The sequence below is a fragment of the Sylvia atricapilla genome, chromosome 6 (assembly GCF_009819655.1).
Source record: "Sylvia atricapilla isolate bSylAtr1 chromosome 6, bSylAtr1.pri, whole genome shotgun sequence".
Lineage (NCBI taxonomy): Eukaryota > Metazoa > Chordata > Aves > Passeriformes > Sylviidae > Sylvia > Sylvia atricapilla.
The window spans coordinates 887,239-914,739 of NC_089145.1; the positions used below are offsets into that span (position 1 = coordinate 887,239).

A 27,501-nucleotide genomic window follows, 5' to 3' on the forward strand; every position below is an offset into this window, starting at 1 on the left:
GCAGGGCAGCTGCTCTAAAGGCCACTGTCATAGATACAGGAGAGGTTTACCAACTTGTCTCTCAATGAAGAGGCCCAGTGTTTTATTAACAAATAAAGTCGGGAAAAAAACCCAGACCAACCCCCCCCCCCAAACTCAAGGTGGAAGGTTTTGATCCGTTCAGAGGTCTCTAATTAATTAGAGTATGGTGCACATTAACTGACAAACTACAATTAGTTCCTCAAGGAGCATTTGGTGTGCAAGGGAGAAAGCTGAGCAGCTTGTGTTCTACCAACCATTTAAAAGCTGATGCATGAAGAAAAAATAATTAAAAGAATTCACTGTTTTCCTACATCAGTTCAACATTAAAAGGTTTGTATTTTTATTTTTTTTTTCCAGTTAAAAAACAGTTGGGACTATTATCTCAGTAATAGCTTCCTAAAAAAGACACAGAACAGCAACTTCTCACCGGACTGCAGTTTAGGAATGTTCTAGGCCTTGACTCAAACTGCTGCTTCCAGACATCAGCCCCATTTCAGGATGCCTGGTGTGGAATATGGTCTTCACAAGCTTATCACTTCCCGCAGTGAAAACATTTCTCATTTGTGCTCTTCACACAGGACATGGAAAAGTGATATCCCACCTATTTGTATGGAGTTCCAGACTGTTTCACAACGAAGTCAAAAGTATCTGACTGCAAGTTCTGAAAGTTCCGTTGTGATACAAAGTAGAAATGACCCTCTGAGTGGAAACAACCTTCAGTTTTGTACAGAATGGTTAAACACCACGCGGCTGTTCCTTAATTTCAATCTTTCCACAGGTAGGAATTATTTCATGAGCAATACTTAATGTAGAATATAGCACTTTTCTTCTTGCACGTGCTATAGAATGCAACAGAACTACCAACACCTCTATGGAGGCAGCTATCAAAATATTCTCCCCACTGCAGAGAGAGTGCATGTGCGCAAAAGGCAGGCACAAGTGATTTTTCCAAAGATTATACCACAAGGATGCAGTAAAACTTGAATAAGACTTGGTATTTTCCAGCTCCTAGGCTTATGCCATTTCTTTTATACATTGCTGCCTTGATGAAAAAGGAAAAAAAAAAAAAAAGGAAAAGTCCATCAAAAAGAAAAGTTTCCCAGAAGTCACAGCTAGTATAATAAAACCAGAAGAACAGAAGGAGGGTTTACATCTAAGTCAGGAAAAAGAGACTATTGGGGAAAAAAAAAAACAAACCAAAGAAAGAAAAAAAACCCCTTATGAAATGTCACCCCATCACACTGAATCTGTTCCAGCCGTTGAAAACCAGTGTTCCAGGATACCATTTTTATAAACATGTTTTATTTATCTTGCTTATACCATTTAGGACTGTAACTGCTGGCTGTCATTTCCCTGAAAAGGGGAAATCAACTCAAACACAGACTGGTGCTTTTCAAAAGATAGCAATTGGAAGGGCAGCAGCAGCGGGCATTTGAGATTTCATAAAACCTTCAAGGCTGCAGGAAAGACAAAAGGACATGTGACCAAAAGTGTTATGATTATCCATTAGGGATTTCCATCAGTACCGGCATCAGTTATTTAGGTGATAATACAGCAAGGTCAAGTATTAGTGACAGACAATGTGCAAGTCATAAGGAATGATACGAGAATACCAATCCTTACAAAAGTCATTGCTATCAAAGAAACTTAAAAGTGTTTCAAAGAGATATCTAAATACTTCACATCAAATATACAGTGGCCACCCAGATTACAGCTCAGGATTCGTTGCAAAATTTTGTCCAAGTGCCAAATCAAAGCTTTTTTTTTCACTTTGTCTCCTAAAAAAAAAAAATAATTACACAGTTACATTAGCAGTTATGCAAGCGCTCTTAACTCCTTAGCCACAGGAATCAGGGCCCTGGTGATGAGGAGTGCTGCAGCTAAGGGTGCCTCTTCTTTGTCACAAACTGCCTCTAAGCCCACCTGTCTAATTAGGGCAATTGCATCACTACACATCTTGAACTGTTCAGTGCTTTGATTTAGTAAGAAAAAGCTGAAATGCAGTTGTTCCACCAAGCCACACTTCACCTTTTCCATCCTTTCATGGGAACAATAAAGTTTTGTCAACTGCCACCACAGTAAATCTTAATGGATTTGAAGATTTTATCTGAATTTTGTTAAATCGGTTTTAATTGTCAGAAGTGAGTATTTGCTTTTTCCTGCCACTTCAGTTAACCATGGAGATTGGATCACCCTGAAAATTGCCTTTTTTTGCTTTATTCTTAGCAAGGGTGAGGAATCTGAATCTCATGTGCAAGGCTCAAGATGATGCTTAGGACAGAACATGCAGAGTAAACGTTGTTTCGTTCCTTTCAATATCCAGGGAATATAAAGCTGGCAACTGTAGTCCTGTCATTATGGGTAATGAAAAGAGTCCCTTTACAACAAACTTCCTGTAAGGGAGAACAAATAGATAGTAACTCTTCTGGTAACATGTATTGTACACTGGCCAGCGTGTTTTTGGCGTTGAAGGGAATCCTGTGAATGTGTTTAGTTCACTTGCTGAGCGTTCATCTGAGGCATCCCTCTGTTTGGTCTAGGGGGCCCTCCACGACCTAGAAAACACAAAAAGGGGGTTGAATTCTGCAGGAAATCTAGTTGGTTTAAAAACAGTCCTAAATCTTCTGGTCTGAACTCAGTCAGACTTTGTTTCTGACGTGCTCTGAGCTTCACCACAGCCCAGTGTTGTACTGACAACTCCAGAGGCCTCAGCTCCACACCTCGGGGTTTTCAGGAGCAAGGCAGGGACAGAACACTTCAAACCTGAACTACCACGTGGGGTTTCACAGCTGCAGGGCACAGCCTCGAGCTGCCCTCACTGACAAGGCACTCATGACAATGTCTGTATTGAGACAGAACAGTGTCTCATCACCAAAAACGTACTAAGAAAAAGACCTGAGGAAACAGTGATGAAAATAGAATTTAGAAGCTTAACTACAGCCTCATTATGTGTGTCGGGCTTGTTTCCTAAGGCTTTCATTAATAAAAGACAGTTAAGTAGTTCTACTATATCAAAATGTCAACAGCAATTGCTGGTTTAACTTTTTTTCCAAGAATTCCTCATTTAACAGCCAACTAAACTTCCACCACCAGCTCACAGGACCTCAGTAATTCAAGTCAGCAGGGTCACCTCACCTATGAGGTCAGAGGAAAGTCAGCTTATTCTTAATAGTGAGCTGCTGAGTTAAGAGTGAAGGCTGCTTTTAAAGTGCAGAACTTTAGAAGCTGGAAAGAAAGAAACTTCCACTCAACCCAAATCAATTCTTCTCTACTCAGGAAATTACCTCTAGGAGCTCCCCGAGGTCCACTTTGTCCAGAGCCACGTTTGAAATTTTGTTGATATCCATCCTGAAGCAAAGAAATTCAAGAAGTTACAACATAAAACCTGGGCACTGTTTTTAACTGTCAGCAAAATAAGGTCCTTTAGAACAATAAGCACTGACAAAACACCTGTAAATTCAACATGCAACATTTCATTAGCTTAAAATAGTCTTCGAAAAAATAAATTCTTACTTCCACTAGTGCCTAGCAGCTGTAATAAAATGTGCAGTGACAAATGCTCTCTCCAGTTACAGGACGTGTCGCTCAATATAACTAAGAAATATAAATAGATGCATTTGATGTTCAACCTCCAAGCTACACAGAGGCAGTTTGTCTTCCTGAGCAATGAAAGAAGCCCCAGAGGAAGGTGTCACTGACAGCTCTGAGTGCTTTGGAGAGCTATTTCCCTCCCCACTGGCAGCTTACCCTCTGGTAGTTGGAGTAATCCCGAGGAGCATTGAACTGGGGCTGTGTGTAGCCACTGTTTGGAGTGTTGGAAAAGGAAGGACGGTAGCCATCGTATCCCCCTACGGAACAGGGCACAAGTCTTTCACTTGGAAATCAAAAGTTGCACTTAATACTTGACCTGCTGCTACTACAGAAAGAAAAGCAGTAACAGTATTTAACCTAAACCGTCAAAAAATCCCATCCCTTGAGCAAGGGCTGTTTACCTGCTAGTCAGCAAATGTCTCCAACATCAGGGGTAGTATATCACAGACAATGGAATGAACGCCTGGGAAGGACTGGCAGAAGGCAGAGCTCAGTGCATTTCTCAGAGTAACCTGAGGTTTGATTTACAGCACGTTCAGCCCAGAGCTAAACATGATCCTGGGAGAGATCTAAATATCCCAGCTGTGATTACTGCATTCCCACTCCAATCAGCTGTATTTTTTATTGCACAGGTTTCTTCTCTACTCCCCAGCCACAGGAGGGGAAGAGAACACGGAAGACAGTACCTGTGTCCATTAGTAATCCCAGAACACCCGACAAGGAAATCTCTGTCCTGTTCTAACGTAAACCTCTTTGTAACACTGCCAGCCACACATTTAAGGTCCAGGAATCATGAACGTTCTCTTATCTATCCAGAACTACAGTATCCTTCCTCCATTCCTGTTAATTCCCTTGGCCTAGTGACTTTTGGACTCCTGTGCTCTTGTACTTCTACATAAGGCAGCCTATTCTCATTCTGATGGAACACGGAACTACAAAATACACCGTGGAAACAAAAGGCACTTTTGAAATACCAACTGCCACCCGAATTCCTTGCTTGACAGGTGGATATTTCTGCATTTGCTTATACCTGCAGTAGATGCTTAATACTGTATTGTAACAGAGATATAAACACACACTTATATTTCGAGCTGCTTATCTACAACCACTAAGATTTTCACCACAGGTTTCAGTGTCTCCCAGGGACACCAGCCCAGCAGTGTGACGACAGCAGGTCAGTTTAACAGCTGCCTGGTGCTCCGCCAGGCCAGGCAGAGGTGAGGCAGTGTGTGTGCAGAGCTGCTCACCTCTGAAGCCGTTGGCTGGGCCCCTGTACCCGTTCATGAGGCCCCGGGCTCCACGGGATCCACCCCGGGACACGCCCCGGCTGTTGTAGTAAGGCTGGCTGTTCCTGGGGAATCCAGTGCTCTGCTGGGGAGGCTGCTGGTGGTTTCCTGCCACTTGGTGACTCTGCTCCGGGGAACCGTGGTAGGTACCAACCACTGCAGGAAAAAGAACTGTTGTAAGAGTCTGGGTTTCCTCATGTTCCCACGCAGCTCTCCTTAAACCCAGCATTTAGTTACAGAGGAGAAGGATGAGGCTCTTCCTCCTTATCTCACATCCAGTACTTGTTAGCACTTCAGTGGAAAGTGAAGGCAATGCTGAGAGAAAAACAGCTCTGGACTGACACACTTTTATTTTTTCATGTTGCTAACCTGGAAAGCATTTTGCCTGCTGAATTCAAAGCATATCTCACTGATTTCAGCACAAGATTCCAGGCCTTACATCAACTGTGAGAAGCAATCCATATTTGCTCTAATTTCTGGCTTACTATTTCCTCTACAGAATGTCTCCTCGAATTGCACTGTTTTTTAAAGCAACCTTAACATCAGTAGAGCCAGTACTTCACTTTAGTGCTTTCATCTTCACAATAATCCTGTTCATGTTTTTTTTTTTTGAACCCATATAAACCTCAGTCAAATGGCTTAACATTTGGAGACAGATATACTGAATTTTACTCCCTGTTGAATATTCAAACACAAACAGAGTAACAAAACCTGGTACTGCTCAGGGGAAAGGTCTGCAAGGGAACCTGTGACATGCTTTTGCTCCATCATCCAGGACTTCACAGATTTATCACCTGCTCTACCGAGGCCTCAAGAGTTTTACCTGTCTGGAGTTGTTCTTGCTGGAGATCTGATTGTTCTACTTGGTGAGGTTGATTGGAGAAACTCTGGTTGTAACTGGCCTGGTACTGGTTTTGCTGCTTAAGGGTTTCTGGCTCATTCACAGGAGGAACAGGTGCATTCATGTTGAATACCTGTAAGAGCAGAAATTTGTCTTACAGCTCTGTAAAGAAGCAAAGTCTGAGAAATGTGAATAACCAAAGGCTGTCCTATGTAGCTACAGGACTGATCCCACCACAAGGAGTGAGTACCAAAGCAAAGGGATGCAGTATTGATTTCCTACTCACTGTTTGCATGGATTGGAATGGAGCTGCATTGACGTTGATTCCACTGCTATGCAAAGGCTTGCTGGAGCCAGCCTGGAACACCTGTGGCTGGGATGCAGTGGGAAGTGATGATGAGGATGGGGTCTGGTCTGCATTCAGGGACATGGAAGCCTAATAATGAAAGCAAACAACATTTTAGCAGCTCCCGAGGTACCAAAATTTAGCTTCAAAAACTTTGCTTAAAAAAGAGTGGCAATGCCTCAGCTTCACCTCTACTAATGACTGTTTTCTACTCCAGCTCAACAGCCTCATTCACAACAGCATAATGAGAGAAAAGCCTAACCACCTTCTCCCTCATTAACTTGAAACACAACTAAAAAAAACTAGAGGGGGGAAATGAAGAAGTTTCCAGGCTAACTGCTGCGAAAAAATGAATCCATTTCCTAAGCCAACAACACTGATGCTCCCATGCTGATGTTGGCATGCTGCATCCAACTAAACAAACGAGCTTCCCAATGGAAAGTCTTGCTGTGGAACACTTACTGGTCACAGACAGGCTCTGAATTTTGAAATTTAAGGCAACTGAAGCACCCCTATCAACTAGAAATGATGTTATTTTTGAAGAAGCATAGGCTAACATTTGATGCCACCTGAAGTCAGAGTGCTTCCCACCCCTGTGAGTCCTGACTTGCCTGAATCTGGTCAATTGATTCTTTCTGTGGCAGCTGCTCTGCTGTGTGAGAAGGCTGATACATGGGTTGGGAAGCTGTATACCCCTCACTTGTAGAAGAAACCAAAGGAACCTGACAAAATAAACCCCAAAGCCCCCAAAAGCCGGCTGATGCTCACACAGTTTTGTAAAAAGTATCAGAGAACTCTCCAGTGGATGGTACTCTTTAGTCTGTCAGGAGCAGATCTTCAAACCAGCACAAATTAATTGCTTTTCAACCACCAACATTCCAACACCACACAGCTCCAAGCTCAAACACAAGTGGACAAGAACTGGCTTCCAATGGCCTTAATTTTTCATTTAACAAGCTCTGCTCCCACACAGAGAGCCCAGGGAAAAGTCCAGCCAGCAAAGCAGAGCACTTAGCATTAAAGGCTAAGTTTAAGAGGCAATGGATAACAGCTGATGGTGGTGTTCACATTGCACTGGAATGTTTCAAAATCATCACTAAATTTAGTTACTGCTTGCAAGATCCTTGAGAGAATCACTGGTAGCACTGGTTGAGGTAAGGGAAATAGGAAAAAAAAATCCACTGGATTAAGTCAGACATCACCTAACAGTAAAATAAAAACAAGTGCAGAGAAAATACTCTGCCCCAAAAAATTAGTCTACTCCTACAAGACAACAAAACTGTGGAGAGCACCAGCACTTCAGGAGGTACAAACAGAGGAAACTCAAGAAATAATTCTCTCACTCCTGTTTCTATGTAAATGAGTGACTTAAACCTTGCAGACCTTATCTGGACAACCCAAAGGAAACAATCTGCACTGCCTGTACTGAGATCCATCATCTATCCAGATTTTTTTTCTTGGACTGCAAATACCTGCAGGGATCAGACTCATTATTGAGACCAGCAGAGTGCTCAGAGATGCCACATATGCTTAATACAAAATCAGAGACTTCTTTAATCATCAGACAACTGAAACATCTTAACAAGAAAGTGACCACTTCATTTATACAGTTTAGGAGATCCTACTTAAAGCTCAACTGGAAACAGCACTCAACTCATGGTGACTGCTCTACAACTCCAGGATAAAATCCCAATCCAAGAAAGCAACTGACAGAACACAAACTCTCTACAGTTAATGCATGAGATCTACTTGTGCCCTGCCACTCACTTGAACAGACACAGGCTGCCCTATAACCAAGTGGTTTTGGCTTTGGCATTTCTGTTGCAAAAAAGTAACAATCTACCTGCTTCTCCTTACTGGAAACTTGTAATGCCTGCAGAGAATGGAAATAGGAACTAGCAATGCTTGTAAGCAACAATGGAAATCACCAATTTCCCAAAATCGGAACTTCAGCTTTTTCTTACAGCTTCTCATGTAGTTAGGAAATAAAACCTTTTGTAACTTCAATCAGGTCTAATATCAAACTCAAATCCAAACCAGAATTTACTAAACATTTTACCTGTGTAGCTTCTGGTTGCACAGGAACTTGGGTAGGCTGGGCAAGTCTTGACTCAGCATGAACTGGAGGAAAATAATTTCACTTATTACAGAGCAAAATCAAACCTTTTACAGAATAGCATTATTGTCTTCTCTGTGCACTTCTGTGAAAACTGATCATCATGAAGATGATGAAGCCTTAAGCGTGGCAAAGCTACACTCAAATTACCAACTCCTGTTTCCACGCAAAGAACATGTTTTTCTGCTTGTCCACAATAATCCAAAGCAAAACCAAAGAAGGTTTAGATGTTCCATATTTCCAAGCAAAACCTATAAGCAAGTGAGAATTGGAAGTCTAAAAACAGTACTATCACATTTCTGAGAAAAACACGCTGTAACAGGATTGTACTATTACTTGTGGTGACCTTTTTACCATGCAGCAGCAACTGAAGCATTTCTAAGAGATGACTTGCTGCAGGCTTCCCCAGTATTTCTGTTTAGGCTTTACCATTACAAACCTGGAGGGCAAACCATTTGGGGCATGTCCAAACTCTGTGCTGGGTTCATGGGCTGTGCAGATACAATGGCAGGATCAAGCGTTTGGTTCTCAAATTCCAGCATCGAGTCCTGGGGAGAAGAACATTTAAAAAAACCAATAAAAATCAAACCAACACTGCTGTGGGTTAAACACCTGGATGTTTAGAGTACAGAAATACCTGCATGAAGTTGTAGGGGCCCTGCATCTGTGCCATGAGGTCCTGTACTCGCTGTCTCCTGACCAGGGGGTCTGCCTGAGCCACAGCAGTGAGTGTGTGAGGTTCCGGGACAGGAGGAGATGTTGCCTGGGTCTGTTGCTGCAGGGAATTTACAACCTAACAAGAGACAACAACCAACTGCGATTTCAGCTCAATTCCAGCACAGGCAGTGTGACTCAGGAGTTCTTGGCATTTCTGACTTTTGCCTAACTGGTTATGGATGATGGAATTGCTGCAGTAGAGCTGAAGGACAGTATCACGTCCTACAGACAGGTCAGTACTGGTGGCCAGCTACTCATCTGAGCACTCACAGGATTACAGAGTTCACACTCTGCTCTTTTGTTTCTCCACCTACTCCTTCCCCCACCAAAGAAGTATTTGTTCAGTATTACAAGGAGGTTTTGAGAGCAGGATTTGAGAGAGCAATTTATCACCACTCGGAAATTTAAAGGAAGTAGGGGAAAAGCAAGCTTTAGAAATACACATAAATGAGGAACGATTATTTTCTCATAGCTTTTTGGTAAATATAAAGTGGAGTCAGAATTTTTTGGTCTTTCTTAAGACTTCATAATGCTCAATTTTCACAGCCACTGTTATCCCAGCTCCCTGATTTACTGTCTCAGGAACAGCAGGCAGCATTGCATGACAAGGATTGCCAGACAGCACCGTGAGGGAACACCAGAAGCCCAGAAGCAGAAGCACAGACCAAGGAGGGCAAGAAGGCTCAGATTTACCAGACATCCCACATCAATAAAGGAACAAACTGCAACAGGCTTTCAGATAGCACCTATCAGACAGCAGAACCACCAGCAAAGCTGGACATGGGCACCTCAAACATCCATCAGCAAGTAGTTTAAAAACAGACAGTGACAAAGATGGTCAAGCTGCACTTTGCTGGTCCTAACCAGTCCCACACCTCCTCTTTAGGCATCTACCAAAAGCCAGAAATGCTGTTTTCAATGTCAACAAATGCCCTTCAAAAATATCATTGTCTCTGATCATTACTTCTCTATTTCAATGAGCTCCTAATATCATTAACATTCCAGATAAACAGCTAAGCCTTAAAACTTAGTTACACAGGAGATAATTTAGCATACAGGCACCTGAAAGCTCCAAATATTGACGTAAAATACCTGATTCCTTATAGGAACTGCAGAAGACAGGTTTCTGTACAGCAGTCATGACAATTCACAAACCACTTGTAACAAAGGTCTGAACTTTAAGCCTCACACTGCCACTGTTCACCCTCAAAGCCTACAAATTTTTCATTTCTCAGAGAGACCTACAGCATATTCCAGCATTCCTACTGCTTGCCCAGATTTCCAGATTTTTTTTGTCCATAGCATTTTGCACATGCAGTTGCCTCACCAACTCCAATGGCTTGTTCCTTGAGCAAAACAGAAAACCTGAACCAAACCAAAAGCTAACCACAACCTACAGTCCTCTTTGAGATTCCCTTCAGGCCCAATCACCACTTACAGCTATCCACAGAGAGGCCATTTGACAATTCCCATGGAGAACACACCCTGAGGCAGTCCACACTGGAAACCAAGCACAACTCTGGTCTATCAAACAGTCCCTGAATTTCACATGGTGGACTCTTTCCAAATTAAGAATTAAGCCCTTGGAGTGGAAAAAATTATCTAGAGCACATATACAGACCTTTTGTACATTACAAAGTTTAAAAATTGAAGAAAAAGTGCAAGCCAGGTCATCAGGTGAAACTTGAGTGGTAAAACCAGCAGCTACTTATCTCCTGCATAATTGTTACCAAAAGTGCTCTCAATTATTTGAGCACTATCACTCAACTTACGGAGTCCAAGTCATTCACAACAATTCAGTACCTTCAAGAAAAAGGCAACGGAATCTTCAAGAACACACAACAGTGACAAAAACATCCAACATTCTCCTTTTTCACGAGCAGTACAGCAGGAACTCCAGAGAGTATTTTGTATTTTATCTTCTCTTTTTCAATAGTCCTTTTATGATGTCAAAAAGAACAGTCTAGGACCTATTCCTTCAGCCTTATTAGCACTGCCAGGTACTCTGACCAAGCACAGCCACAGCAGGATGAAACAACTGAACAAATGTCAACTTGTGTGAGGTGAGTTAATCTTGTCAGCAGGCAGAGCTGCCAGACACAATGCAAGGAGGATGACAGGGAACAGGCAATAAAGAGGAGGAAAGGTAAACCCACAAGTTTAATGTCACTCCAAACCAACAGAACGAACTTGTATTTTGTTAGTCTGAGAACGGTTTTCAATTCCACACAAAATCCATCCAACCAAAGTGCCACAATCTAAGACACAGAGAACTTCGTGTACAACCAGACTCAGGCAATAATTAATTACAGAAGCAGCAGTTAAAAAAATTTAACCCCCACAAAACAACACAAAACAACAGTAAAAAACTCCATAAACACTATTACCAATAAAGGACATCTTCACCAAAATTACATCATCATATAATCCAAATACACTTGGAACAATCACAAGCAAATTATTAAAACTTATGGAAGAACCATACAAAAAACATACTTGTGGAGAGATGATCACTTCCCAAACCAGAAACACACCACAGAAAACCTGACTGTATCACATCTACTTGAGGGCTACTGAAAAAGGGAGGAGTTTATGACACCCTCCCCCTTTGGGAATAATTACAGTGATCCTCTGAGCAAATGTTCTCCTTCAGATTTCAAAATTCACAGCTATCAGTGCACACTCTGTGTCATGAGCAAAATCCAGCTGTATTCTCCTGAGAAAGGAGATTGTGGTACCAGCAAGAATAATTTTATAGGCAAATATTCTCAATTTCTCTTTTTTGTGTTATAGCTGAGAAAATAAAGTTTTTTATTATGAAGAAACAGGCTTCAATTTTAATTTTTTCTAATTTATTCCCTTCTACCATGTCCGAGATATTGGGACAGAAAGGGCAATTGAAGCACACATTTTTTTTGTATTTTCCTATGAAAACAAAGCTGATCCAATTTCAGATTCAGCTGACTAGGAAATGATGAGTTTCTGAAATCTGTCTGATACCAAACTACAACCTCAATTATGTCTTCATCCATACTCCTTATATCAAGAACTACAGAGAACTGAACCACTCTGGACACTTGGTAGAAACACAGATATAAAATGGGTATAATTGAAGCCAATCAATCAGTAATTTTAAAATGTTGTGCCTTCTAAGAATATCCAGACCAAGCCTGACTTTAACGTGTGGGTTTGGAGGGTTTCTTCAGTTTTTAAAGGTAATTCTTCAACCACATTCAAGTAGCAGGGATTAGCAGTGATAATTTAAGAGTTTTTAAAGTAAGGAAATTAAATGCTGTGACAAGGAACTACCAAACTCCCTCATACATGGCAAAGCTGTTTACTTACTTTTAGAAGCCTCACACCCTTCCTCACTATTTTTAAATCTCTTAGTGGTCTTCAACACTGTAAAATAGGAATTTCAGCCAGACTCAAACTAATCTGGCTGATTTTACATTATCAGATCAAAACAGCTGCTCTCTTTTTTCAGCACTTGACAAGATGATGAACACTTACTCCACTCCTACACTTAAAAACAGCCCAAAGGCACCAAGAAAATCTAAAAACCTGACCATCTTCTGCAATTAGCTGCTGCAGAAGGCTAAAATCAATCAAAAATTAACTCTCCAGCACCTGAAAGAAGCTGCTCATACTCATTTTTAACAGACAGATACAACTCAAGCTCCAACATGCCAAACTTGCCATTTCCCATACACGAGGATCACAAATTCCAGTGCAATAAAATCGTGGACTTGTACATTTGGCAAAGAGTGAGTGCAAATCACCCAGCTGGGAGTGGATCCCAGCACCACAAACACCACAGGGGAACAGCCACTCAAGTGTAAAGTACTAACAAGTGAGATTCCTGAAGAGAACTGTAGTTCTGGGAAGCAGAGACGTACATACACACATACAAGCAGATTTTAACACCAAATGATGCACATAAGCAATCTGGAGTAGGCCTTAGCTGAGTTACTCACACTCAGCTCCCTCTCCAGGGACCTGCTCAATGAAAGCACAACTACACCACACTGCCAGCAGCTGGGTAGATAAACTTTGAAGTTCTACATTTGCAGCTAAGTCTTCCAAAAAGAAAAAAAAAAAAGACTTCAAAAAAAGTCTTTAAAGTTGTTTTAAGCGTAAGACTTTTAAGCTCTGTTTTCCCAAGCAAGCCACTAATGAAGAAAAGCAAGTTCTCTGCAAGACTAAACAGGCTTTTTTCTTTTTTAGGTACTCCTGAGCTAAGTATGTAATTAAAAAATCGAATAGTGAGTCCAAGCCTACTTAAATATATGTATTTTTTTTATGTATTGGGGGAGAAGGGATGCAATACTAAAACCTATCATGAATTGTGAGCCAGCAGAAACAGGGATTGCAATTTTACCTGCAGTACACAAGATCTTACCTCAACCGTTTCAACTGTCCACTCATCTACCTGTTCCTTCTCACTACTGCTGAACTGAGTCTCTGCCATGAATTGTCTGTTTACATACTAAAATAAAAATAAGAAAGGGTATGAAAGTAAAAGTAAGTGGCATTGAAGGTATACAAAATGACAGTCTTTCAGTGAATAATACCTCAGTTGATTCAACTTCAGCAGGTTCAGTAAATTCTTCTGCAGGATCGGGTTCTGGAAGAAAAAGAAAGAAACCATTTATGTGGGAAAAACAAAAAAACCCAAACCCCAAAACAACAACAATAAAAACCCCAACCACTCTCACGTTACAGACCTAGAAGATATGAAGTTAAATGAGAAAATCTTATGTCTCAGAATACTAAGAAGAAATGTCATGAGCATTTACAGAGAATTAGTAATGACAAAGAAAAAAAATCCATTAAAATCTTGCTACAGAGAGTGATGCTCAGCTACGCCTTCTCTACAAAAGGGAAAAATGTCCTGAGTTGTCTTAAAATTGGATACAACATTACCAGGTCTCCTAAGTCTGTAATCACAGTCTCTGCTTCAGAAACTGTTCCCTTCTAACACAGCTTAAACTGGTGGGAACCACTCAAAATGGGGAAAGCCTCAGGCAGCCAGAACTTTCATCTTGGGATGTTTTCAGTACTGGAGATGAACACTGCATTTGCAATTTAATCACTCTGAGGACTGCAGAGACAAGACAGAACATCACAAATGTGTCAGTCTCAGGGCATCTCACCAGCCTCTGCTGCAGTGTCTTCTACTGCAGGTGCAGGTGCAGCCTCCTCTTCCTCACACAGCCCATTCTGGTGGTTGTGGGTGCTGTCAAAGTAACTGGTCTGAAGAATTCGTTCAACCACCTCCTTCAGTGCTTTATCTGGGAAAGTAGAACAGAGAAACATCAGCACCACCTCAGTCCTTGTCATCTCCTCCTTCCTTCCCTCCCAACGACCCCATGTACATTCTATGACCCTTTTGCTGGGAAGACGTTGCTGCCCCAAGCCAGTCCATGACCACTACTGGTCCAGGATTTCTTGTCTTACATATTCAATAAATCCATAAAGAACCCATCATTATTCAGAAAAATCTGAACAAGAATCTTAAGAGTACAAACAACTCTTCAGAAGCTTTGTGGAGCAGTTCACGCTGAAGTCAAATATATGAATTTAATTACTAGACTTTCATTCCTGTTACTTAAAACCATGACCTGTAAGACAATTTCTTCCAAGACAGCTGTCAATAAAAATAAATCTACATAGGTAGCACCTGATCCATGAAGGTTCTTCAGGAGGTGAAGTGGCTCAAAAGAGCCTTGTAAGCAAAGAACACTTGCCATCAGTGCTGGGGCATCTTAACACAAGACATCAGCCCCACTGGCAAAGCAGCACTGCTGCCTGCCTAGGCCAGGGGTTTGGGAATTATTTCCCTAAAAAAGCAGTCTGGCTGGCATGGTCACACCCTGATCAATTAAACGGCAAAACCACAACACTTTTCGCAGGAGCTAAGGAGGAGAGAGCATCCCCCTAAGGAAGGCCATGCCAGTGTCTGTGTGTCAGCTTGTTCCCACCCAGGGTTTGCAGACAACAAAGAAACTGCTCCTGAGCACCAGAGTACTGCTGAAATAGCAGGAATAGACTGAGCTTCTATACCGAGTAATGCTGAGCTAGTATAAAAAAAATACACCACACAGAGTACAAACTTCACAAGTCACTGTTACAGTCAGCTAAGAGCCGAGAAAAAGGAGTTCCTCTGAGAACTCACAGAAAATTAACTGCTTAAGTTCTCTTACATCAGATGTGTGTTTTAGTTCAGGCATAAAATCAGTTTGCTGTCTCCTCATGCAGACACTGTACTTACAGGTTGTTCCACAAACTGGTTTTTCCTTCCCTTCCAGTAAGTCCCACAGGTGAACAGATGCTTGCTCATACTGCTCATTCAACCTTAAGAATTAATTAATAAGAGTTAATTTCTTACCGAGTCTTCACATTACCATACTAAATACATTGTTAACTGCCTGGCAATTAGAAAGAGGAGCACTTTGCTGTAACCCTACCTCATGTTCATGTCTCGTTCAGGGTAAACCAGCTTATAAAACTCATCCAGCATTGTCAGTTCCTCCTCTGTCAGCACTGGCACCCCGTTGGATCCTTGCTTGAGGTCGCTGCGCACTTCATCATCCCCCAACTTCTCCAGAATAAACTGCAGCTCCAGCACAGTCTTTAAACGCTTCTGCTCAGCCTCCTCTCGCATCAGCTGCTCCCTACGAGCTGTCTTCTTTATTGTTTTCTGGATCTGGAACGGACCCAAGGGAAAAGCAGTTTGGAAATGGCTTAAACTGCTAAGAAAATGTGAAGAGGAAGGCAAGGGAAAAGCCCAAGTGTTGGGTCTTCCACTGGGCAAGAGCAGAGCCCAAGTGTTGGGTTCTTCCATTTGGAAAGGTTGGGGTGATCCAGGTTTTTTCACAGTGGCCAAACAGAGAGCAGGAACAGAGAGGTTATTCACCATACCCCATGATAGTAGGAAGCATTCAGTGGAACTACCAGGAGATCAGCTTAAAAGAGATACACAAAAGTACTCTTTGGGTTTTTTTCATGCACCACAGGAGGGAACTCATGGAATGTTTTGCCATGAAAGGCTGGGGAGATAACACAGGATCAGCAGGCTCAAAAAAGGATTTCAGTAAATTCTTGGATATGAGACCCCCAGTCAGACACACCAAGGGAACAAGGCATGTGCATCCACTGCAGCATTCCCAGTGTGAGGAGCAGGGATGCAGGCAGGGAGAGGATGACACATCAGCAGCAGCCTCGTGCACTGAACCTTCCACAAGACAGGTCTAAATGCAGCACCCCTCTGAACCTACAGCACGTTTCTTCCACTCTTCATCTTAATCCAAGCATCCAGCATCCCAAGTTCAGCTGGTTCATTTTGGAAATTTAATATCCTCTTCTAAAAAAATCTATTGTGATGGTAACTTTCTCACTTGAATCATCTAAATTTCATTTTAAAAAATCCAACACGTATCTTAGATCAACTAAGTCCAGTCAGGAAAAACTGCAGCCGAGTTTGAAAGCAGAGCACCAGTCTGGTAGTCCTGCATTCACTGGCTTCTTTTGGCAGTCAGCTGACCAGGGAAACACTTCAGAACAGACTTGTCCAGAAAAGGACATTCTCCATTACTAACATTCCATAAACATAGATGGAACTGTGACGCCAGAAAATAAAGAAACAGGTTGGCTTAGTCCTACAAAATAATTTACAAACACAGCTAACATACAAAGCAGTTTGTAACACAAGGATGCTGCTGCCCTTCCAATGGTTCCAGCCTGTCCACTGGCTAAATAAATTCCTTAGAGCAGTCAGCTGTATTAACATCCACTACTCATCCAATTCCTCCAACGCTGCTGCTCTTTCCAGAACTCCCAAATGTTTAGATTTAATTCCTGATCACACTATTATTCTGCATCCTTGATAAAACACCAACCCCCAAGATTACCTATTTCATAGTATCCAGTTAATTTACCTTTTACAAAAGTAGTATTAGTCGTCCCATAATGCAGTTCCAGATTGTATTATTAAGAAATGAAAGCCCTATGAAATTTATTTAAGAAAATGTTACCAATGGCAGCAAGTGACCATCTTTAATGTTGCATGACAGACCTGGTCTGTGATCACTGTTTTCAACACTCCTACTGTCAGAAAATTACATGATTCTTGTTTCCATACATTATGTAGTACATCAGAAACTCTTCAGAAAACCTGACATCAACTAATATAAAGAAGAGAAGAAAACAGTCAAACATACAAGAAATCAAGGGCAATTCATCCCTTTAAGACAGGTGACTATTGCCTCAGTGGAAGAGTTTGAAGTGTTTGGATAACCCAAGTGGCAATGCTTGATCTTTACTTACATCTTGGCTCAGAGCCATGAAACTCCTCTGCAGTTCCTTAGCAAATTCCAGATTATTTGTCACTTCCTGGTACTTTGACACGGCATCCTTGAAAAAATCCAGAAAGACCACAAATGTCAACCAGCAGCCAAAGAACAGACTATGTACTTCCAACAAATAAATTCCCAGGTTTTAGTTCTGAAGTGAGACACAGCACCCCTGAATGGGACTGCAACTATGCTAAGGCAAATTCAGATTTTCACTGGCCCAGATATCAAAGACTTGTGTATGTCCTTGGGGCCTGCAGTTTCTTCACATATGCTAAATATATATAAAAGCATGCCTTCATGTGCTCACATGGATGATGGACAGGTTTCATGCTTGGTTGTAGCCAGCTCCTGACAAAAACTAATTAACTGGGAGAATGGGGGACAAGAACAATCTGGCAACTCACAACTGCTCAAGAGTTTAAGAATCAATGCATTGTCACCCCAGTCAGAGCCAAAATCAGAATATACAGAGCTTAATGTCCCCTTCTCCAGAAATCTTTGCTTTTGCTATCTTCTTAAACCTAATACTCTGATCTGCACCAAATTCCTCAACCCATTTGGTAGTACTGAGAAATTACAGCGAATCAGAATCGAATCAGGGAGTTATGGCTGAGACATTTATATTCCTGCTGTGACAAAATAATGGATTTTCCCAAACTAAGAAGGCTTTTATCAAGTCTGGTAGTCAGGCTTCATAAAACCCATGAGCTTCCCTCCTCGAGATGATGTCAGCTCTCTATCATGGTTTATCTTCACAACAGGCCATTACAAAATAAAAATATCCAGATCTGTGATATTTCAGTTTTCAGCTGGCACAGAATCACCCCAGTGAAGATGAAATCATCCAAGGGACCAAGGGAAGCAGCTCATTCTTTTAAGTGTCAACAGCTGCAATAGTTGGGAGGGTACATTTTTCTGCCTTCACTTTCTCAGTGTTAGAAATCATCAACAAAACACTGTTGATTACGGAGCATGTGACGATCTCTTGAAGTATCAATGTGCATGTTTGCACCATACAACTCAATTTAAATTGATAGTTGTTTTTTATTTACTACAACTGCAAAACTGCTGCTGAATCAAGCTCTGTCATAACCTACTTTAAGAACCAGCCCCAACAAGGAGAGAGGCAGCACAAGAAAACAATTAAACAGAGATCTGGTTAGGATGTTTTTGGTTGTTTTTACCAGTTGATCTTGATTCAGACGTTCTCCCTTGTTCATTCGTTCCTGGTAATCATCAAGTTTGCTCTGAAACAAAAGAAAAATGCTGTTATGAAGAGGCAAAAATCAGTTTAAAGCTTTTTTCTACTCGTGCTAACAAAACTACTCCCTGTAATGTGACAGTACAGAGACTATAACACGTTACACAAGCACATCAGAAAAACTGTCTTCTGGGTTTAAAGGTAAATACGTTCCCAAGAGGTAAATATTTTTATCTTGTTTACTTGGCTATTACAATGTCTTCATGGCTAGCTGAAATTCCCAAAGAAATTCCCATTCCTCCTAAGGAGAAAAGCACTCTCAATGCACATTTCCTTCAGCCCTGATTGCAAACCCCCACTGTCAATGCTATTAAGATTCAGAACTATCACTTAAGATAGTTGTAAAGAATTTTAAACAGTTTCTAATCCTCTGTGCAAGAATGCCCACCAACACAATTCATATTAATAGCTCTAAAATAGTTTTGTTCAAGAGCATTAGGATTTTTTTTTTTTTTTTTCACTGAGGGAAACTGCAGGAAGAATCATCAGGCTACTTTTCAGCAGGACCAGTTTTCTCATCTGCTTAAACAGAAAGCCAGGCACAAGAGTGGCATCAGCCAAAAGCAGGTAAAACTCCTGTGTGCCCCAGAGAAAAATTCCACTGGCTAACTCCCAAGGGTCTTCAAAAGGAAGCGAAGCCTCTAAAGGTAACATACCTAATTATTAAGCTGTTTTCACCATTTCTGTATTATCACAAATTACTGCATTTTGAATGAAATCTCCCATTATCTACTTAAAAAAGTTCTTGAAATGAATCCTTAACAATTATCTTCTCGATCTAGGATAACAAAACAGGAGAAGCAGGAGGAACATTTAATTTTGAATGTTAAAAGAATGAAAACCCTGATGCCACCACTGTCTCAAGAGTTTACACCTTTTTTGGTTGCTGTTGCTCTTCGTTCCAGACTTCTCAGTGAAAATATTTTACTGATATTTTTCTAGTTAATTGAACTTCTGTGCTCAGACTCTTTGGAAAGATCAAAGTCTGTAGAACAGTTCACCAGGCAAGCTCCTCTCCTAAAGGACGCCCATCAAAGGATGTATTTGTTGCCCACCATCACTTCCTGAAACCAAATCACCCCTGGGAGGCTTGGTCCTTTTGATGCCACTCCTGGTGCCCACAGTTTGGATCTCTGCAAGTCCTCCAGGTCAGACAGAACGCTGAACTGCTTCACCTTGCAGTGTATCAGAGCCAGCAATGGCCTAGGCAAAGTCAAAGCGAGAACCTGCAGAGCTCCAAAAATATATTCCTGGGAATTTCATGCTGGGGACAGAAACGACATGGTAACAGTTGTTAAATGCAGCAGCCACAGTTCATAACAGATCAAAAAAGTAGCCCTGGAGAGCTTTTGGCACAGTGCAAATCTGTCTCAACAGGAAGTAAGGTCAGGTTACTCTTCTGCATCCTGATCTCAGAGCAGATGATGACATGCTTGGACAATCACAGGACAGTCTCTTGATTTGGGAGAGCGTGGCTGAGCTGTGAAGCTAAAAGGGAGGTAAAAGAGCTGAACCACTGCAGAGCCTCAGCACAAGGCCAGGTCACCCCACACCTCTGATGGGTAAAAATCCTAAAGCCAAGTGGCTTTGCAGACAAGGAAGATTCAAAGGAAGTTCCTACTTGCTCAAGTCACCAGCTCCCCTGCTGCAGATTACAATTCCCTGGGTCACCCTGATGCAATTGTTTGTGAGGCTGCTCAGTAAATACACTGCAAACACGAGCCAGCTTGAACAGGGTCTACAAAAATGAACTAAAACACATTCTGTGATCCAGTTTCCAACACAAACCCATAAACAACAACAGTAAAACAAACTGGGTGAACGCTGTATTCCAGAACACTACTTTGTTTGACTTCGTTGAAGAAAACACATATTACAAAATTACACTGTGAAACACAGAATCCATTTTGGTGGCTGAGGGCATAAGGGAGGGAAGAGGAAAAAAAAATCTTAAATAACTACTTTTTTTTTTTTTTCTGTATACTTTTTCCATGCATGGTTGGTCCTTTCAGATTAAGATATTGCAGTAACACACTGAACAATGCACAAGCTTTTTCTTGAATGGCAAAATATTCTAAGGTCTAACATAAATGCCTTGCTCATTTTTATTCAACTAAAAAGCCAAGGGTAATATGTCTCTTTCTGTTAGGAATAGAAGAAAAGTTACTTGTCTTCATGTTTCCTTCTTTAAAAATATTCCTATTGGGAAGGTAAAAGCAGAGAAAGGAAAGCCCTGTCAGCTGCAATGCAGAGGAGAAGCCAATTGCATTTAGTGAAATGTTACCACAAAGATTTGGACTGCCAAGTAAGCGTTTTTCTATCATGGCAAAGACACTTTTCACATCCAAAGCTGCATTACACAGAAATACCCAGTGAAATGCCTTCCTTTGTAATCTGCACTGTCAACTAACAGCAACCCAAGAGCAGCATTAGAGCTGTGAAACAACTGCAGTGAAACTCCTGCTCAGGAACCTACTGCAGTGCCTGCAAGAGGGGAAGACTCTTTACCTGCCCTGACACAACTTCACCCTCACTCCTCACACACAGAGAACTCTGAGCATGAAAACCAAACCAGAAAGGAAAAAAACCCAATCCAGTGGCAAAGTGAGCACATGAACTCTGTCTTGAACAGCTCATGAGTCAGCAGCTCCCAGTTCTGCAGGCAGCAAGTCACCCTGCTTCAGCTTTTTCCACTGAGATACCTGAAGTATTTTGGAGTTTCCTGGGGGAAAAGCACCACAAACAGGCTCCTGGGGCTGTGGTGTTCACTGCTTAAGCATGCCCTGGATTTTACTTTAACAGGAATCCAAACCTGATTACTTTATTGCAGTAATAGGCAGTTCTCTTCACCTCTGAATTGTTTCAAAAATGCCATCCTGAAGTGGAAACAAAAAACGCAATTACCCGGCATTACTCCCCAAACCAACACTGGTTTTAGAAATGCCTGACCACTGAGCTGCCACTTCCAGTGCTCTGCTACAGACTGGATCACTGGAATCATCAGATTAAAAATAACCCTTCAAAAAGGGGGTCAGGAGCAGGAGGGAGGCTCTATATTTAACCAGATAATTTCAGTGCTATGGTTCTACCAATTACAGCAGCACAAGTGTGCACGACAAGCTGCAAGGGGACAAGATCACCTCTGCCAACAGCTGGAATAAACCTTTAGTAATTCAAACTCTACTACAAGCTAAGAAAAGATGGAAAGGACATGCCAAGGCTGTTTCCTGAGGTGTCTCAAAACCTGAATGAATGTTTCTGACAGCACAAAAGGAATTAAGATAATCCAAAATTTAAACCAGCTGTATAATACAGTTTGCATTGAAGAAGTTACAAATCTGAAGTTTATTAACCCGTTTTACATCTCTGCATTGTAATTTGCCCTCCACCATCACCTCCACACTCATTCACGGCTTTGCAGCAAAAACTGTCCAGAAATGACCAAAAAAATCCCACAAACCAAAACTAGACTTCTATTTTCTCAAAAAAATAAAAAATAAAAAAATATATATATGTATTTTTTTTTTAATTGTAAGACACTTAGCAAGGAAGCTCAGAATCTTTCAAAATTCAGCAGTTCTAAGAAGCTGTTTCAGTCCTGAGTTGGACCCAGGAAGATGGACGGATAAAATAACACCAATACTCCAGAACACACAACATTTATGTGTCCTCTGTTTAAACTGAATTTACTTTTGGAATAGCAGTTGTAGATATTCTGGTGGGTGGGTTTTTCCCCACAGCCTGGGAAGTTTGATAGTTTATTAAAAAATACCTGCATAATGTATTTGTTTTTAAACAAATGACAAGGACACATCAATTCTGAGACTGCAGCTTCATGACCAGTTAACCTCAGGAGGGGAAAAAAAGCTTCCTCAGTAACCAGAATTAAGCCACAGAAGAGTGGAACCCCAAGTTCTGCTGAATGAATGCACAGAGATGTTCTTTCCAGACCACCACCACACACAATTTCCTACAGAAACACTCTGAATTTACAGGGAACTTGACCACACTGTAGGATACCTGGATTTTGCTCCACACATAATTTTTGTTCAAAAAAAGTTACTTTTACAAGTGAATTTTGGAACAGAAATGTGTCTCTCCCAACACATTCTGCATTTTTTTTAACTTCTGAAACAAAACCCATGATCCAAACCCCAAAGCAGCAGCTGAAAAACTCAAGATGCTTCACAGCTCCTTGGACTCATCATGCATCCAGTTAACTGAACTCACTCTACAATATTCTACAATATTGTACAATATTCTATTTTATTCTACTCTATTCTACTCTACAATAACCACTTAAAACCAAAACAGACCAGGCTGAAACCTCAAAGCACCAACCACCACATGATTTCACAGATAAACTGCTTGGGTTTTCAGACCTCAAGCTTGATATCCAAAATTCCAACTAAGAGATGTTTCAAGGGAAGATTCAGGCCATTAATCCAGCATCTGAAATGAATTTTATTTGTTGTTCCAAAATCAAGTTAAAATCTCCAAAGATAAATTTCAAACCAAGCCTCACCAGGAGAGGTTCTGGAGCCACTCACAAGTCTGGAACACCCAAGTGGCCCAAATGATGGACAAAAGCATTGAGAGAGCTGCTACCAATGAGCAGCTTCAAACTTCCTGCTATCAGAACGGAAAACTGATCCCAGTTTTTACTCCAGGCTCCTGTTTCCCATGTTGGGAAACACAACATTTTACTGAACTAAGCCATGGCAATTTCAAATGCCCACCTGCTGTTCCCTGAGAGCTCTGGTGCAGCAAGGACACCTGTAAAGTGCTCCTTTTGCAGCCCAGCCAGGGTTACACTGGGGAGGAAACTCAGACAAGCTGATAAAGTGGCAGCAGCTCAAGTTACCAGGCACAGGCAACATGTGCCATCTTTCCAACTCCAGACACCAAGCCCACAGCAAGGTTTTAAGCTCACATGTCACCCTGTGAACATCTGCCCATCCCCTAACCCACGTGTTAGCTAAGAATTATTTTGCCCCTTTGGCAGAACATTTGTTTGATGAACTGTTCTTACATGGCTCATGCTCTATTACACAAGTTGAAAGCAAAAATAACTGGGTTTTCTTCGTTCAGCCCTGAAACAAAACCAGGGTTTGGTCTACATTCAATTGGCTTAAAATTTGGAAAGGATTTTCCCTTCTAAAAACAAAAGCCAGAAGAGCCAGAGAGAAGGAGAAATTGAAGGTGAAATATTTTCTCATAGGGCACGTGGAGAGCTGGCAGGATTCTAACCTCAACACACCTACAACAAGCACCTGGAGGAGTCCAGGCAACTTTTAAATTAACTGAGCTTGTCAACATAAGCTGGAGTTGCACATCTGAAGGTCCTGGAGAGAAAATACCCCTTTAATTACCCCCTTCCAGATCTGACACACAAACATCTTGTCCTCTAAGAACATGGGATAGCACTCCTATCTCTTCCAAATACAAAGAGATGAGGAGAACACAGACGTTTTCAGGCCACGTTTTCACATCCATTTCTGAACAGCAATTCAACTTATCCCCAGTCCCTTTTAACACAAGCAACACTCATTCCTTCAAACGAGGTCACATTTAAGAAAAGAAAATGAAAGTGTATCTAATAATCCAATAGTTTTAGTTCATACAGAAACATTCAAAATAGCACAGACCAGAGTTATAAATATTATTTCCATTTGTATTTTAGTAGGCACATTATTTTATCCTCTGCATTTAGAGGTAAACATGACTAGCTTCACTCCAAAAATGCAAATTTCTTCATGAAGAGTGATCTTTCTAAACCTGCACACTCCTTTGATTTAAAACCTAAGATGGTACCTCTTCCAGAGCAATCATTTTTCAGCCTTCTGAAACGTGTGACTAAGTAGATCTTTGTGTCCATTCTGTGACACAAAGCTCTAAAAATCATCTCTACTGGCCTTCGTTAGCAGCTGCTGACAAAGAAAGGATTAACTGTCCACCCAAGCACAAGCTCCCAGTGAGATTTCCTGCATTTCTCACCCACTCCTGTCTGTGCACTATCCAGCACAATTTTACTTTCTGCATGGAAAAATTAAAACTTTATATTCTTGTCCAAAGATGCAAAATATAAGGAAGCCCTGATGTGCATGATGAGCTTTGTTCTAAGACACAAAAGGTTTTTATTAGAGGGCATTATCGACTAGAGAACTCGATTCCCCCACCAAAGGAGAGGCTCAAGCCCACAGGTGAGTTACTCTGCTTTAACCCACCAAAACCCACTGCTCCCATGACTTCTGGAGTGCTTATGAGTCCTCCTTCAGGAAGTTTCAGAACTTCAGCCCATCAAGACCTCAGAATCTTTGAACTTTTAATTCACCAGTGAGAGCCAACATGGAGCTTTTCCTTTTTAAGCCCCAGCCCTTGCCTTTTCTTTAAGCCCAGCACAGAGCACTCAAAAAATCATATGCCTTCAGTAACATCTTCCAACAAAAGCCATGTCCAGAAAAAAAGGGCACTTTGACCCTTCTTTCCACTTGGGAGAACACAAAAACCTCACTCAAAATTTAGAATGGAATGGCTAAATTCCAGTGTAAATTAAGTGTAAATAATGTAAAGGTAAATAAAAAACACTGCTCTCAAAGAAAGCTGACCCCCAACACTGTGCTTTATCCTCCTCACTACTCTCAAGCACAGAACAGCTCAGAACGTTCACCTGCTAATCTTAGTTTTTAAAATACACATTTTTAACATAAAAAAAAAAATCAGAGGCTTTTTGCGTACGTTGGGTACAACAGCTAAATTTCAAAGGATTTTTTTTTTTGCATTGAAACAACTAGAGACAGAAAGATCTGCTCTCTTTCTCGGGCTGAGGACCAGCATTGGTTGTGCAGATATGTCTGTGTATTAATGCCAAGCCAACGACAGACATCTTGTCCTGTCTACACACAACAGACATGGAGGAAAAGCTCCTCTGAGTCTAAAACTTACCTAAAAGCTCCCGGCTCGCTGCTTTTTGCCATGTCATTTTTAAAAAGCAGGAAAATCCCACACGCGGTTTTCAAGTGGGAAGCTACACTGTACACAGTGTATTTATACAGTGTAATATTGATACACAATGTATTATTTATAGGTAAAGCACAGCTTCTTTCATTTACAACCCACCTGTACAGAATAATTTCCAGGGAATATTTCCACCTTACACAATATGGAGCACTACGAATATGATCAAAAGCGCCGGCTAAAAAAATTATTGAACACTTATTGCGCTTATTCACTTCTAAAAATACAAAGATATTTAGGGCTCTGGCCTAACAAACATAAAATAATTTTTCGCTAATTTTAGGTGTTTTGAGGCAAGTCTTGGGGGTGCGGATTAGCGTATTAGTTGTTTTTTGCGACGGACGCCTCACGCTCTGGAGGTTGCGAAGCTCATTTAACGTGCCACCACCGAGAGGGTGCAAAACCCGCCGCCAGCAACCACGGCACCCTTTTCCTCCCAACAGCACGGAGTGAGTAGGTGGTCTTTCTAAAAACCCCCGGCGGAAGGCCGCTGGCAGCCGAGCTCCGGGCGGCGGGCGCTGGCACCGCGGCGGGGCGGCCCGGCTTTGTGCGGGCGGCACAATGAGGCGGCCCGCCGCCATGTTACAGCTCCGCGCCCATGTGCCCGGCCCGCCGCGGCCTCTGCCCGCCGCACCGAGCGGCCCTCAGGGCAGCCCAGCGCCGGCATGGCGGCCGCGAACAAAAGGCGGAAGGAGGGGCAAGGGGAAGGCAGCGGCGCCGCCGAGGGGGCTCCGAGCAGCGGCGGAGAAAAGCGGAGGAAAGCGACCCCCCCGGACTCCGCGGAGAGAAAGCGGCCCCGGGGCGAGGGAGGGCGGCGGAGGATGGGGCGGGAGGACCCCGGGAGGGGAAGCGGCGCTCGCCCTTCTGGAACCTTCCAGCAGGCGGCCTCTGGGGGCCACGCCGGGAACAACCCGGGAGGGCCCGGCACAAGGCGGCGGACGGGAAACAGGCCGGAGCGGCCCGGGGGCAGGGGCCGCTGGAAAAGCGGGGGACACCCGCGGCGTGCCGGGGGCCGAGGGGATTTGGGGATCACCTTCTTCTTCTCCAGGTTGCGCAGCTTCTTATCGATCACCCCCAGGATCTGCTTCATGGCCTCGGTCTGCACCGTGGTGATGTTCACACCCGCCGCCGCCTGCGGGGCCGCCGCCGCCGGGGCGGCCTCGCTGCCCGGTCCCGCTTTGCCGCTGCCGCTGGTGCTGCTCGCCATGGTGCTGTTGGTAGCCGAGGGCATCTCTGTGAAGTGCGGAGGGCGGGCGGGAGAGAGACAAGAGAGCGGAGAGAGCGGCGGGCGCGTCGCGGGGGGAGCGCGGACGGCGGGGACGCGCGGGAGCGCGCACGGCCGCACCTGCCCCCAGCGCGCGCGCCGCGGAGCCCCCCCCTCCCCAACCCGCCCCTCCCTCGGCGCGCGCGGGGCGCCGGTCACGTGACGGCCGCCCGGCGCCCAACGGTCATTTTCCCTTCACGCTCCCCTTCCCCCCGCGCGGCTGTCCGCAGGGGCCGCGCCGCCCTCCTCACCCTGTGCGCCACTGAGCCCGGGGGGGGACACGCTGCGCTCTCTCTCGCTCTGTAGGAATGGCCGCCTCAGCCGCGCTCCAGCCCCGCCGCCCGCGCTGCTCCTGCTACCACGGCAGAGACAGAGGAGAGAGAGAGAGAGGGAGAGAGAGGCAGCGGCGGCGCGCACGCCGGCGCGTAGAGGCGAGGCGGCGCGGGGGCGCGCGGGGTCCTGGCCGGCCGGCGGCTGCCCGCGGAGAACGCCTGAGCCCGCGGCGGGCGGAGGAGGCGCGGCGCCGCGGGTCCTTCAGGCGCGCGCCGGGCGCCTCAGGCCAGACACAATAGTGAGGCGGCGCCGCCCGCCTCCTGCGCCGGCACGAATGCGCTCCAAAACGCCTTTTCTGTGCCCTGCGGCCAGCCTCTAAACCCTGCCAGCGCTCCACGGCCGACACTGAGC

The 27,501-nt window shown here is 43.2% G+C and overlaps 1 protein-coding gene across 4 annotated transcripts; it reads right to left on the reverse strand.

The window, feature by feature from the left end:
- Positions 1-1,301: 1,301 nt before the first annotated feature.
- CAPRIN1 (cell cycle associated protein 1) lies at positions 1,302-27,258 on the reverse strand. Of its 4 annotated transcripts, XM_066320436.1 has the most exons (19): positions 27,069-27,258; positions 26,587-26,786; positions 18,460-18,522; positions 17,247-17,333; positions 15,389-15,627; positions 15,193-15,275; positions 14,075-14,212; positions 13,493-13,545; positions 13,321-13,407; positions 8,839-8,994; positions 8,641-8,749; positions 8,145-8,206; positions 6,697-6,807; positions 6,026-6,175; positions 5,722-5,872; positions 4,860-5,054; positions 3,769-3,869; positions 3,306-3,369; positions 1,302-2,576 (listed from the first exon to the last, which is right to left on the reverse strand). In XM_066320436.1, the coding sequence occupies exons 2-19, from the start codon at positions 26,782-26,784 to the stop codon at positions 2,512-2,514; spliced, it is 2,112 nt and encodes a 703-aa protein (XP_066176533.1). In that variant the 5' UTR covers positions 26,785-26,786; positions 27,069-27,258; the 3' UTR covers positions 1,302-2,511. The 4 variants fall into 4 exon arrangements, with proteins under 4 accessions (XP_066176533.1, XP_066176531.1, XP_066176530.1 ...); XM_066320434.1 differs by lacking the exon at positions 6,697-6,807 and having other exon boundaries at positions 26,587-26,764; positions 27,069-27,255; XM_066320433.1 differs by lacking the exon at positions 6,697-6,807 and having other exon boundaries at positions 27,069-27,255.
- Between the last annotated feature and the right edge of the window lie 243 nt (positions 27,259-27,501).